General features: G+C 42.7%; 3 protein-coding genes across 5 annotated transcripts; 2 read left to right on the top strand and 1 right to left on the bottom strand.

Moving 5' to 3' along the window:
* The first annotated feature begins 574 nt into the window (after positions 1 to 574).
* Positions 575 to 1,486, top strand: LOC6897054 (leucine-rich melanocyte differentiation-associated protein). The gene is made up of 4 exons (XM_002137202.3): positions 575 to 725; positions 797 to 1,033; positions 1,089 to 1,237; positions 1,305 to 1,486. Exons 1-4 carry the CDS (start codon positions 696 to 698, stop codon positions 1,432 to 1,434), a joined length of 546 nt encoding a protein of 181 aa, XP_002137238.2. The 5' UTR covers positions 575 to 695; the 3' UTR covers positions 1,435 to 1,486.
* Positions 1,487 to 2,161: 675 nt separating this feature from the next.
* Positions 2,162 to 5,301, top strand: LOC4801126 (aldehyde dehydrogenase X, mitochondrial). The gene is made up of 6 exons (XM_001358233.5): positions 2,162 to 2,307; positions 3,514 to 3,618; positions 3,679 to 3,779; positions 3,843 to 4,414; positions 4,475 to 4,824; positions 4,888 to 5,301. The coding sequence occupies exons 1-6, from the start codon at positions 2,272 to 2,274 to the stop codon at positions 5,179 to 5,181; spliced, it is 1,458 nt and encodes a 485-aa protein (XP_001358270.3). The 5' UTR covers positions 2,162 to 2,271; the 3' UTR covers positions 5,182 to 5,301.
* LOC6897053 (uncharacterized) lies at positions 5,207 to 13,303 on the bottom strand. 3 transcript variants are annotated; one of them, XM_015181548.2, is made up of 6 exons: positions 10,330 to 10,527; positions 9,409 to 9,703; positions 6,829 to 7,083; positions 6,594 to 6,767; positions 6,390 to 6,531; positions 5,207 to 6,327 (listed from the first exon to the last, which is right to left on the bottom strand). In XM_015181548.2, the coding sequence occupies exons 2-6, from the start codon at positions 9,470 to 9,472 to the stop codon at positions 5,775 to 5,777; spliced, it is 1,188 nt and encodes a 395-aa protein (XP_015037034.2). In that variant the 5' UTR covers positions 9,473 to 9,703; positions 10,330 to 10,527; the 3' UTR covers positions 5,207 to 5,774. The 3 variants fall into 3 exon arrangements, with proteins under 3 accessions (XP_015037034.2, XP_015037033.2, XP_002137237.3); XM_015181547.2 differs by having other exon boundaries at positions 9,409 to 9,629; XM_002137201.3 differs by lacking the exons at positions 9,409 to 9,703; positions 10,330 to 10,527 and adding an exon at positions 12,988 to 13,303.
* Positions 13,304 to 13,666: the final 363 nt, after the last annotated feature.

Genomic DNA, 13,666 nt, shown 5'->3' with positions numbered 1-13,666 from the left:
GTATGTAGGTAGGCCTGATAAGGGCCTGGGGATCGACTTGCGGAATACCCCTGGTGAAGTTTTTTGATGTGTCTTCTTCTTCTTAAAAAAAACAAGAATTAAGAAAGAGCAAATAGCTAAAGTGAATAAATACACATTTTTGGATTCTTACAATTCTTACAATGAATAAACGTAGAGTATCTTAACATATAATTCCATAAAATACAAAAATAATTACCTAGATTTCGTTCCTACAAATTTTGTAATATTTTTGTATATTGCGGTTACGATTTAATATAAATAATTTAATATATAATTTAATAATTTAATATATAATTTAATATAAAATTTGTAAAAGGAACTTTGCCTAATGCTATCCAGTGAAGTATGGTACTCAGCCAGCCGGTAGACTTTAGAGGTATGCTTATGACTATTTGACTAGCCCCAATGAAAAGTAAGGTAAGCAAAGAGACTCTGAGCCTCTATAAAACACACACATCCTTTGCACATGGCATCGTACAGGGTATGAAAAAAAAAAAGTAAAAGTAAATACGCAAAAACAAAAGCATTCGTCTCTGCTATCAACTGCTGCAAATGAGCGACGGGGCTCGTCTCAGTTGTGCCTCAGACGATCGCCGAAAAGGTATCCGAAAGCTCGCCCGCACTCCCATCCCACAATAGAAGATCTCTCGCAGTAGATACGAAATCTGGAGGCAATGCAAACGTTCCAACACAACGACAGTCAGGTAGGGTAATTATTTTGGTTTATCTTTGAGTGATTACGAGTCGAACGAGACACAATCGCCCAAAAATTTAGCTCATTTTGGTGCAGCAGAATCTCCGATCACTGCCCCTAGAGCTGGTCAAGCGCCATGCGGAGCACGTGGAGCTGCTAGACCTGAGCTATAACTGCCTGAAGGATCTGTCCTGGCTGGCGGAGTTCGAGCAGCTGCGTCATTTGGTGCTGGACAACAATCGGCTACACGAGGCACGACTACGGACATTGACACAACCCCTGCCACAGCTGGAGGTGCTCATGCTGAACAAGAATGAGGTAGGGTCCTTTCCTTCTTCGTAACAGAGTCTCTTACACGCGTTTGGCATTGCAGTTCAGTGACCTGCCCTCAACAATGCGACTTATCCGACGACTATTTCCCAACCTGCAGTACCTGAGCCTCCACGGCAATCCCATTTGTCCAGATGGCCTCGAGCTTCAGCCGTTCTCTGGGTACTTGCGCTACGACTACGAGTACTACAGGTAGGATAGACCCCTCTTCTATTCTGGGATCTGAGTTGTCAGTTCATTGTCTTCTCATTCCACGCAGCAATTACATTGCACAGTCGCTGAACAAACTGAAATTTCTGGATCATGGTCTGGTGCAACGCACCTATCAGTACGAGAGTTTTCCCATCAAAAGCTATGGCAAGCAGCTGATAAAAACAACGAGCTTTTGATACGACTATTCGATAGAATCTTCTAAATGAATTTGTTATCCTAAACAGAATATCTATAGATGGGTTTTGTTTGTGGTTGTGTAAAACTAAAGAATATATTGTTATTTATATTAAATAAATCAGTTTAAATTTTATAGAGCTCGTTTTTCTATATATTCAATAAGATATCTTTAAAATATGCACCCTGTATAAGAACAAACGTATAAGACTAAAGCCGGGACGAGAACCAACAATGAATAACGTTTGAGACTTAGCCAAGACAAAAACCTCACGAAAGCTTGCATTCCAGATGAAGAAATTGAGCGTAAAATGAATTTGATGATAAAACACAATCCGTAAAGGAGTCTACAAAAACTTTGAGAGCCTAAGCTACAACGAATTTGGAATGCACTGCAATGAATATATGACCAGTTATTGAGGTAATGAATTAAGAGTACCTTTATCTAAGATGCCTTACGAAAATCCACAATTAATTATATAAATGTATTTGGGAAGAACAATCTAGATAGGTGGGAGTCTGAGGGGAAAGTTGCTTCAAATTCACCTAGGACATGAACCCTTAACAAACAGGCTTAGAAAACCCACATGCCCTACGCGATTCATATCATTATAGGGTGCAAATAAATAATACGAGTATGTGTCTGTCTTTCAGCCTGCCGGCCGGCAAAAACAGAAATAAACGGACAATCAGAAAACAGAAACTCTGATAGCAGCGATGGAAGCCTATAAAAGCAGCATCTGGTAGCTTTTTCAGTTTCAGTTTCGCGACAGAAGCTCTCCTCCACTTTAGCTCCAGTCCTCGGTGCCAGCAGCAGTTTATATACATTCTCCATCAGTATGGCCGATCCCAACACAAAGCCCAAGTACACAAAAGTGAGTACATATATAGTAGAATACATTATATTTTGTTGCCAATTGCATTTTGTATGCAATAAGTGTTTTGCAATTGATTAAACAGCCTTACACCTGTTTATGCCTGCTGGAACAACTTAAACAAACTTCAGATAATAAGTACTACATACATATACGCGAATAAAACCCAAACTCCATCGTGCTTCTAATGGAAAACCAACTTGTTTCGAACTAGTTTGTGTCGCAATTTTCGAATTTTTCTCTTTGATTTACGTGTGGGTCAGCGAGACATACCCACATACAGGGTGTTCTGTTCTGGTCGTAATCTACTCTGCTGTTTGACACTCAATAAACAAATCTGCCATTGCTCCGGCGATAATAATGATGTGGTCTTCTGGAGCAAACAATACTGATAACAATACACAAAGTTTAGGGGGTCCTATGCTGTTATTCGAAGACACTGATACGGAGGAGACTTTGACACCACCTTTTTGTATATACCTAATGGGATTATAAGGTGGTGCGAGCAGATCTCTTATAGGACACAGAGTGAATAGGGTCAGAGTATTATCTTGCTGTCATGAAATACCAACTCATCTATCGAATGCTCTCGAATTTGAATACACTTTCTGATCGAATCTGGGTTTTCTTTTCTCCCGAGCAATGAAAGTAATAGATTTTGTTACAAATATAACTCTCCCCCAACTCAAGTGACTTTCATCCAATTGAATCCATTTCATCTGATTCAATCCAATGTTCTTTATGAACCCTCAGCCCTCAAATCCCGATAAAAGCATTTATTTATATCTGTTAATGTTCCATTATAACTTTGAATCACTTCCAAATACCACCTAAAACGAGATGACTTTGTTATGTCAACAGTTTTGTTTGTTCGTAAAGTTGACAGTTTGGGATCGTGACGGAACTTAAATATTACATTGCTTACATTGTCGCGTGTCGTTTGGAAAATTGAAATGGGGCAATCAAAGTGCTGACAACTTGTTGGGGCACACAAAGGTTGTTATCCCTGAGATTATAATCAGAGAGAGAGCGATGCTCAAATTGCACCAATTACTGGCATACCATCGCTCCAGATTGGGTAGGAGTATGAGCAGATCTAATCATAGTTTTGCAAACTGCCAGCCCCATCACTGTGAGGTTGGGTAATGGGTCCTTTGATGACTGCACATTCATAGCCTTCTATTCCTTCATTCATTCCCACTGCAGCTCTTCATCAACAATGAGTTTGTGGATGCCGTCTCTGGCAAAACCTTTGCCACATCCAACCCAGCCACTGGCAAGGAAATCGTCAAAGTGGCCGAAGGAGACAAAGTGAGTCAAAGCTCTTTATTTATAAGGCACCCGAACTAATGTGAATTATCTTTGTTCAAGGCTGATGTGGATCTGGCAGTGATTGCGGCCAAGAAGGCCTTCCATCGCAACTCCGATTGGCGCAAGTTGAGTCCCCTGCAGCGCACTAATCTGATTAACAAGTAAATATATACCCAGCCCCTCTTGTCCAGAATCAGTTTCCATTAATCATAACAACATTCTAGGCTCTGCGCACTGATGGAGCGCGACAAGGAGTTTCTGGCCAGCCTGGAGACCCAGGACAATGGCAAACCCTATGCTGAGGCCCTCTTCGATGTCACGTACTCGATCCTGACGCTTCAGTACTATGCCGGCTGGACCGACAAGTTCTTTGGCGACACCATTCCCGCTGGAGGTTTCACCTCGATGACCCGCAAGGAGCCCGTGGGCGTTGTGGGCCAGATCATTCCCTGGAACTACCCTCTGCTGATGCTGGCCTGGAAGTGGGGTCCCGCCCTGGCCGTGGGCTGCACCATCATCATGAAGCCGGCGGAGCAAACGCCCCTCACCGCCCTGCACATGGCTGCCCTGACCAAGGAGGCGGGCTTCCCAGCGGGTGTCATCAACATCATCAATGGATTCGGGCCCACAGCTGGAGCGGCCATCAGTGAGCATCCGGACATCGCCAAGGTGGCATTCACCGGCTCCGTGGACATTGGTCGCATCGTGATGCAGGCAGCGGCCAAGTCCAACCTCAAGAGGGTGTCCCTGGAGCTGGGCGGCAAGAGTCCAGTCGTGGTATTCGATGATGCGGACAGTAAGTACCGCCTTGATTCCCTATCTTCTTCTGGCCTTAACGCATATTTGATCCTTTTAGTTGACTTCGCTGTGGAGACCACACATGAGGCTCTGTTCTCCAATCACGGCCAGAGCTGTTGCGCCGGCAGTCGCACTTATGTGCACGAGAAGATCTACGACAAGTTCGTGGAGAAGGCCGCTGCCAAGGCCAAGGCCCGCAAGGTGGGCAATCCTTTCGAGGAGAACGTACAGCAGGGTCCCCAGATCGATCAGGAGATGTTCACCAAAGTCCTGGGCTACATTGAGAGCGGTCAGAAGGAGGGCGCCAAGCTCCAGGCTGGCGGCAAGCGGATCGGCAATGTTGGCTTCTTCATCGAACCCACTGTCTTCTCCGATGTGAAGGATAACATGAAGATTGCCCAAGAGGAGGTACGTACATTGAGATCCTCTTTACAAAATCATCCTTTAATGGGTTCACTTTCATGCCGACAGATCTTTGGACCCGTTCAGTCGATCTTCAAGTTTAGCAGCCTCGACGAGATCATTGATCGGGCCAATAATGTCCAGTACGGTCTGGCCGCCGGCATCATCACCAATGACATCAACAAGGCACTGAAGTTCGCCAACAATGTGGACGCCGGCTCCGTCTGGATCAACTGCTACGATGCCGTGCTCCCACAGACGCCCTTCGGTGGCTACAAACACTCTGGCATTGGTCGCGAACTGGGAAAGGATGGCTTGGACAACTATCTGGAGACCAAGACCATCACCATGAAGCTGCTCTAGATCCTAGACAAACACAGCTTGATCCTTCGTATACATAACATTTGTATTTTATTTGCACAGTTTTTCGGTTGTCAGACGGTTAGAATATTATTGCATTTTCAATAAAACAAAAAAACTCTACGGTTATTGTTTCTTTTAAAAGATTATAGTCGATCGACCGACTAGGGAATGTCGCTTAGCTTTTGGAGATTGTCGGCTTTGGATGGATTGAAATGTTAAAAGTTAAATAAAGGTCTTTAACGAGATTCGAAACTAACGGATCCAAATTAATGAATGATACATACATATATGTATTTATGTTGATGCCTGAAAGTATGCTAAAATATCTTTATATCAAGAGCCATTAAATTGACACTGAAATCGTCCAACAAATCCACTTTGTTCCTTAGGTAAGGCGACATTTTCTAAACTATTTAATTCTGACTTCGAGGCACGAGTTCGCTTAGACTCCTCTATGGGAGAACGCTAAAATTTAGACTAAATTCTGGACAAAAGGGACAAATGATTACCCCTATTTCCAGCTATTCCCTAGGACTTGACTTCGTATATAAAAATAAATATAAACCTGAGATTGCCATTCGTTTTGCCACCCTTTAGGCCAAACTGGTGACCCCAACCGAAGCTTGGGGCTGGCCATCGAGAAGCGGCACCGCCACATCGCTCAAGTGCGACCTGGCACTCTGATAGTCCTCCTCGGATCTGGGCCTCATCTGTGTCTGGTGCTGCGGACTGCTCTGCTGCACTACCTCCCTATAGACGGGCTGAATGGGAGCCTGGAAATCTGTGCTCGGCCTATGATCAAACATCTCATCGATGTCTACCAGCTGGAAGTCCACGGCGAAGATGAACCGCAGCACCATCACTAGCAGGGCCATGATCCACAGCACCATACCAATCACATAGCTGCAGCGAAAGAGCTGCAGGTACGTGTCGTGGGAGACATTGTGCTCGTGCACGATGGGCCGCAGCAGGGCGATGGCATCCCCACAGCTGATGGCAATGGGATCGGTGAGATTCTCGCGGAGTTGTCCGCACAATTTCTTTAGATGTCCGTTGGTCAGAATAGTGTAGAGAACGCTACCTAGGCTCATCACGGAGAAAATTATGATGGAGGGCACCACAATGCGCCAGGGTTTCGGCAGGACTCTGAAATGGAGTAGGATGGATGTTGATTACGGCATAGAATTTCATAGTAAGATCATACTCACGAACTCTTTTTGCTGCCCGTCTGGAAGATCAGACACATGGCTGTCCAGATGATGGCCACAATCTCCGATATAAGAGGAAATGCATAGACGAATTGTGCGCCAATCCCGGGATTCCAAAATGTGGCATGTGTATCCAGGGCCACTAAAGGGAATTGCTTGTGAAAGATCCGAGGACCAAAAGGGATTGATATGTCTAGTGCTTACTGCTGGCCAGGAACTGGCGATCTGCCTCCGCATTGAAGACAATCTTGGGAGTCGGCGCCAGCGTTGTGGTCAAGGCCTTCTCTTCATTGTTTTCAGCTATCAAACGCTCCAACCGCGGCCGGTTCTCCCTCGACTCGTAGATATGTGGTATCTTGAAGGTTGGCTTTGTGGTTTCTGCAAAAGAAAATACCGCTAGAGAATGTACTTCTGAGAAGATTTCCTTGCAATCCCTTACGGCTATCGCTCTGCAGCGAATCCGGTGTTACATCCTGAACGGAATATTTATCCCCATAGGCCTGCTGGGTGGCTTTGATATAGTCCCGGTGTAGTATCTCCTTGCTGCGGTTATCCATTTGATCGAAGTTGCGCTCACGGAAAATGAGTTTGGCACTGACTATTCCCTCGTACAGATCCCCAGATATCATGTGCAACGAAATGCTCCATATTATAGAGAATATTGCAATGCATACCATAAGGCATATCACGGTGTCTGCAAGGAGATAAATATGTGTTGGAAAATTGTTAAAAAGGGTTATACATGAATATATCAAAGTCCTCCTTGGGAGCTCTGTCAATCCTTCCATATCACCCTGGTACAATCAAATAGTATCCCAAAAGGTAGAATATATTTACAGGGATACCTTGAATTGTCGAATAATGAGAGCTTTAATCTGCGAAAGCCCATCAACTCTTTCCATTTATTTAACTTGTGATCCCCCTTTCTGTTATATCTCCAATGGTGATAATGAATTCCTATAAATAACCTCTGCCATTATTAAGCACTTTATGCACATTGCCATATCAAAAGAGCCGCTGTTGACAAATTTGAATTGTAAATTAACAGCTCAAGTATATAGAGAGCTATATTTGGACAATCAACTGTATATGGATCTGCAAGGAGCCGTTGATCAAGTATATCATATGAAAAGCATTGCCAGCAATGGATTACGACATTATTAATGTTATTCATAGAACGAATCAAATATTGTGCGAGTATGTAAGCTGCTCGTAGAAGGTTAGCCACACGAGATGAAATATTGTTTTCTCGCTATGTTTTGTTGGACATGTTTTTGACTGGAGCGGAGCGGAGGGTGGGGCATATAATTTATTTGGCATTTTTTTTTGTGTTTCGTTTGTAAGATTCAGTTAACTGTGGACTAGTCCCAGGTTGTGGGGATTCTCAGTGTGTGCGTGAGGTTATATCTGAGGCTATGATATCATTCTCGATGAACAAATTCAAGATGACGTCGATATCGTGACTGCTGGCCCATAAAATTCATTTCAATTGATGCAAAAATATTCGCACTGATGCTTTCATTTCACATGATTCGGGATACAAATTAAAACAAAAGAACAAAATACATACACTGCAGAGTCAACAAACAGATTCGCGGGAAAATATACGATTCCGAAATGCGGAAAAATATGCGCATGATGGGTCGGTCGAATGTTATATTACCAATTCCATTTTACAGTCCATTATGGACAGACGAGCTTTACAATTTCCCCATACACACTCGTATATCATAGCTGTATAGATCACGGAATGGTACCACAATTTTCATGCCCCAAGTGCTTTGAACGCATTAAGCGGAATGGTTCTTTTTGTGTTTGCTTTTCGGATGGGCACAGACACCAGCACTCATTTACTGCGTTGCACGATCCCCCAGAGAGTGGGACAGTCTCTCTGTGGCATGACATCATGTCGCCCCTCAGCTCCGGCCTGGGTCTGGGTCTGTTTCTGGGCACTGGGTGCGGGCAAGCGAGAAGTTTCACGAGTCGTTAGCGGGGCTAACCACTTTCGGCCAGTTTTGGCAGCAGAATATGGCCCAAAGAGTAGGAGCTTTGTAAAGCAAACTATAAATAAACATTACTAAATGGTTTGCCAGATAGAGGCGATAGATACGATCGAGAAATATTGGGGAAGCTTCCATTGCCAAGGCTGATAGCAATTTCCCCTGCTTACAGTGTTTGTTTGCAGATCTAATTGATCCCGGAAGTTTTGCACTTAAGTAGCCCAATTTGTTAATGCCATTAACAGGGACCACATGGCGTATGCGTATTTTCGATGGCGCCCACTCAAACAAACTTTCCACTTGCCGCCACTTAGCAGCGGGCCAAGAGATGCAACAGCTTGAATGTTTATTAACATTTCGGGCAGGGGGCTTCAACGTCAGAGCCAAGAGGAAGCAATGTGCGAAAATTTTTATAAGCAACCGAAACGAACTTAATATCAGCAAATTTCTGTAAAGCCTTTAGGGCTATTTAGCACCTTTTGATGAGGCGATTGAGGGTATAAAAAAGACACAATGTTTAGCACACTATACCAGGGGGACTTAGGTGATATCTGGGGCACTTTTAAGAACGGTTGTCCCTGGCTTAGCTAGCAAAAAACCTCGAAATAAATAGAAATAGATTTTGCCCCACTGTCACATGTGAAAGCATCTGGGAAGCTTCCAAACATTTGCCAGATACTCGTATAATTTACTCGGACTGTTTATTGCTGCTGAAAGACGCGCCCCTTGCAGAGCAGCCACCGTGACTGATGGACAAATGGTTTTACAATAATTGAATCGAACGCTGTCTGTCATTGGCTGGGAAGTCGTTGGATATCTGTTTGAAACTTGACATTCGAAATGTTGTTTTGATTTTATTTTAGCTTAGGTTTCACCTTCTTCTTGGGCCAGTGAAGGTCTACCTAAAAATATTCCAAGAACTAAGGGCGACTAAGGGCCATTTGAATGTTGTACATAATTATTAATAGAATATGTAAGGAAATGTATATCCGAGCGAATAAAAGAATGAATCAACGTACGGTTCAGATTGCGTATATCGCCAGTTGTTAGCTTTCCCTGTTTGTACTTTTTTATCAGCTCCATTGTAGCATGTTTTTATGTGATTTATTATGTAGGAATTGTCGGGATTTGCGGCTTCCCGTGGGATTCCAAGTTTATTAAGTTTAGTTTGAATTTTATTTTATTTATAACGTATTTAGCACAACTTTTTTGTACAGATTTGTTCGCTCTTTTGTCCAGCCTATAGTCGAAAATAGTTTTTATTTCACATTTGTTTGCTTTATGGTCCAAACGGGCAATATTTTATGGAGCCAACTGGCAGAAAACATTAAAAATTAGCGAACAGAAATTTATTAGAAAAACAATAAACAGTTTACGGACAGGCGGGACGAGTACATTTCGACCGTAAACCAAATTCAATCAAGCATAGAAGAACATTTTCTATTTTTACTATAATTTTGTTGTTTTTTTTTCGCCTTGCTTCTATTCCGTTGAGCGATTGGAATAATTGAAATTAATTGATTTGGAATTAATGTGGGAGGAGACAAATGGTTTTTGTGTGTGTGTGCGCGCGAAAGTTTTTCAATTGGATTCGGAACACCTTTGGCTATCAATTTACATTTGGCACACCACTGAGGTTCAAGTTTTCGATTTACTACTTTGTATTTTCATGCCGCATTACGTATACGTAACGAAACCGAATTTAACACCTTTTTGTGCTCGTTCTCGAATATCTACTCTAATTAACCCCAGGGGCTCATGGCGTGTCCGTGTTGTGGGACACGGTTTTTGGCTGGGAAAAGCGTCATTCGTCTAAGCCCACAATTCCCGCCCAACACACACTCCGCACACACACACACACACACACAAACAGTTCAAGGTCATGCTTTTTTCGGTTTTGGTGGGTCTTTTCGATTAAGCATTTATCTATGCATTATTACATTGATATTAATATGTCTTTGATTAGCATAAATCGGTTTGGGGAAAGACACCGTTAATTGCCCAAGCCCCCCGTAGAGAGAAGAGCGTCTCCGAAAGAACGAAATGGCGGACCGAACTCCGTAGCGACCGACCGACTGTGCCGTTCGTGACTCTTTCAGACACTGAGGCGGCGACCAAGCCAACGACGAACTGTGGAGCATTCTCCAGCTGAAAGTCCAAAGTATATTAGTGCAGGGTGAGTCTTGCCCAGAGACCGAGCTCTGATAAATGATGTTCTATGATATAGTGTTCCAAAGTGGATAACATTAGTAGTTAGTAGTATGACATAGTGGTCTCCCGAAAAAAAATGTATTTAAATAATTACGGGTCACACTATGTGCCATAAATATCTTTATGGCCACAAACTCATACGCACAGTTATCCGGAGAGGGAGTAAGAATGTAACCCACCCTGTAAAAATACACCTTGAGTCCCCTACAACAGTCCGTCGCTCTCTCTCCCTCTCTGTTTCTTTCGCACTCTCTGGGAAAAGAGAGGCGTCTTCGGTTTTGTTTTGATTTCGCCATTTTGCAACTAGTTGCTCCCGCACCTACCCCTCTCCCAACAGCTCAAACCTATGTTTTTATTTGGCTTTCGCTTCTTTCTTGTTTCTGTTTTGGTTCGTTTCCTACGAGTTTGTTATTTTTCGTATAGGTGGTGGTTCGCAGGTGGGGAGGGGAGAAAGGTGAAGTTTTTATGCGTGGGAAGGGGACAAACTGATTATTTTCTTATTTCAATTGTTTTTCTCGCTTTTGTTTTTTGTTTCTGATTTGAAAACATTTTTGTGTTGATGTTTTGTTAGATTATGAGTTTTTTACACGAACAAAGTTGGAGGTTAAGAGGTCCCCAAGAGACTTTGTTTGTTTTGTACTGTATTTTTTTAATAAACACTCAAATAATAAAAATAATTATGCGTAATCGTGGTACGACTACAATGCTTGTACAAAAGATTCAAAGCAGTTGTCGTTGCGATTCCGGAAGGATACGATGAAGTCTATCCAGACTATGACTGATCTATAGATATTACTTTGTAGTTATTTCTTATTACTTCAATTACAATTACTTTCTCTATAAATATGTACTATACTCTTTCGTACTCGTCTATCAATCCGCACTTTATCAACAGCGTTTAGCTAAGTATCTTTATTGTTCCTTTGAAACAAAGTTTATCACTTAGTTCGTTTGGCGGTTGTGGCTACAACTTTATAAATTTGTTTTCGCCTTCCCCCTGCCACAAAACCACATTTCAGATTAGGCCTACTTATAGCTAGGCCTATAATTGTATACATATTTATATCATTCATTTGTTTGTTGTATCCTTAAATAGAAACACGCATAAAACACTTAGTCCAATAAGGACCATCGTTGGTCCTGCAATTCAACGTGTATTTCATTTCCCTATCATTTTGTTTCGGGTTTCGGCTGTTGCCATGGACGCAATTATCGGCGATGACCTTGAAAAAACACGCCGCTTTTTTCATGTCCAAGGTGAGCTTAATTAGCGGCCACAAGGCAGGCCCAAGGACTTGACTATGGACGAGGGAGTGTGTGTATATGGAGTAAGCCACAAATCGCGTGCCGAGCAGGCATCTAGATTGAAACTTCATCTGCCATTTGCTATCCCCCACGGGGACCCATTGCGGTCTCAGGGGCATTATTTTAAAGGCATTTACCCAGTTTAATTTGAATAATTTTCATTTGGGAACAATAAAGTAATGTCATAAAGAATTTATGCTTAAAAAAACAATTTCGATAAAACTTTTCCGTTTTGCTTCCTATGAAAGAAGTTTCATTGATCTATGTACGAGTATAATGTGGAAGCACACATGCCTTACATATGTTAACTAAAGTTTTCCTAAATTAGAAAACACAACATCAAAAGACCGCAAAGGAAGTCCAACCAGATGCCGTGGGGTCTCTAGTTTTAATCACAATAGTTTTGATCACAATCTGCTTACTACATTGCACCATAGAAACGATCTGAAAGAGTAAACCTTGGACATTTCTTGCTCACTTAAAGGACTCACAACAGATAAACAATAGTTTCCCTTTAATTAAAAATATATTCTTAAATGCATTCATATTTTTATATATTTATAAATACCAAGTCTGTTTATATTTAGCTTATAAGATTGTATAGATATGTAATGATATCATTTTCTTGAGATCCAATATTTAATCTAGATAACATTTCCACAGCAATTTGTAAATATTTGCTTAGCGATTTCCCAACTGGAGCAGCCATCCCCACAAGTAAATAGAATCAGAAACACACACAGCACATCATAATAGGGCTTCCACCTATAGATACCCATGCAAATGGGGGTTCCAATGCTCCAATGTTGAAATTGGCGATGACGTCGCCTGTTTATGCAAATCCACAATGTGGGCCTACAGGCGAACCTAATGCGACATTTCATGAATTTATTACAGCGGTACAGGCAATACAGATAGACAGATAGACAATACAAACAAAGCGGAGAATACAATGAGAATACTAGGGGGGATTTATGATTGCTAATCGATCATATAGACGTTGCTCCAAGGAGCGGTTCACAGTTCATAGGTGATGCAATCGACCGTAGCTCAACGCGGCGTATGAGTGATTTTCCACTTACGTTCACAGCGCACCACCTCACGACGAGCCTCACGCGTTAGCATCTCGAGACTGTCGCCTATCCTCCGTATCCTCTGTGGCGTACGCCCCATCTCTGGCAGGGCTCCAATCAGAGATCTCTGGCACATCTAATCTCACATTTAATTTTAGCCTGGTTTACATGAGGCAAACAATTAGCAAAATGGCTATGCAAAAACCCAATACTTGGCTGCGCATTTCGAGGGCTTAGATTTGCGATTTGAGTTTATCTTTGGAAGCAACACGACGACGTTGAAGTGGCAGCAAGAAAAACGTTCACACGACACGACCGCTCGACGAGAACTGTGCGGCAGTCAAGCAGCAGCGCCCGACCATTGGGGGTATTTCTGTGCAGGGGAAAAAATTCTAATTCGATGGCGTCACTATCCAGCGGTGGTTACAGCAGAGATCCCCAGCCACATTCAGACAGCCTGCCAACCTGCCAGCCAGCCGGTTTGTCTAGTCTGCAGGATGAGGGTGCATAGCCTAGCCACCCCTAAAAAAGGATACCACCAAAAAAAAAAGAACAAAACGAAGCCAATGACCCCGCCAGTGTGTCTGTGCCACGGCCGAATGAGTGTCAGCCGTGCGATTGCGTGTCCGTTAATTACCACAAAAACATTAAACAACATCTGGCCCAAAAACAGAAACACACCTGAAGG

This window comes from Drosophila pseudoobscura, chromosome 2 (genome assembly GCF_009870125.1).
Source record: "Drosophila pseudoobscura strain MV-25-SWS-2005 chromosome 2, UCI_Dpse_MV25, whole genome shotgun sequence".
NCBI lineage: Eukaryota > Metazoa > Arthropoda > Insecta > Diptera > Drosophilidae > Drosophila > Drosophila pseudoobscura.
The sequence above is the reverse complement of the archived record's forward strand: the minus strand, read 5'-3'. Positions and strand labels throughout refer to the sequence as shown.

Excerpts from the sequence above, each read along its gene's own strand:
- LOC6897053 (XM_002137201.3), bottom strand. The coding sequence starts at position 13,114 with ATGTGCCAGAGATCTCTGATTGGAGCCCTGCCAGAGATGGGGCGTACG. Across the intron at positions 7,084-12,987 it reads TGAGGTGGTGCGCTGTGAAC|ACACCGTGATATGCCTTATG; the intron begins GTAAGTGGAAAA and ends ATCTCCTTGCAG. Across the intron at positions 6,532-6,593 it reads TCGCCAGTTCCTGGCCAGCA|TGGCCCTGGATACACATGCC; the intron begins GTAAGCACTAGA and ends AATTCCCTTTAG.
- LOC6897054 (XM_002137202.3), top strand. The coding sequence starts at position 696 with ATGCAAACGTTCCAACACAACGACAGTCAG. Across the intron at positions 726-796 it reads TCCAACACAACGACAGTCAG|CTCATTTTGGTGCAGCAGAA; the intron begins GTAGGGTAATTA and ends CCAAAAATTTAG. Across the intron at positions 1,034-1,088 it reads TCATGCTGAACAAGAATGAG|TTCAGTGACCTGCCCTCAAC; the intron begins GTAGGGTCCTTT and ends TTGGCATTGCAG.
- LOC4801126 (XM_001358233.5), top strand. The coding sequence starts at position 2,272 with ATGGCCGATCCCAACACAAAGCCCAAGTACACAAAA. Across the intron at positions 3,619-3,678 it reads AAGTGGCCGAAGGAGACAAA|GCTGATGTGGATCTGGCAGT; the intron begins GTGAGTCAAAGC and ends TCTTTGTTCAAG. Across the intron at positions 4,415-4,474 it reads GGTATTCGATGATGCGGACA|TTGACTTCGCTGTGGAGACC; the intron begins GTAAGTACCGCC and ends TGATCCTTTTAG.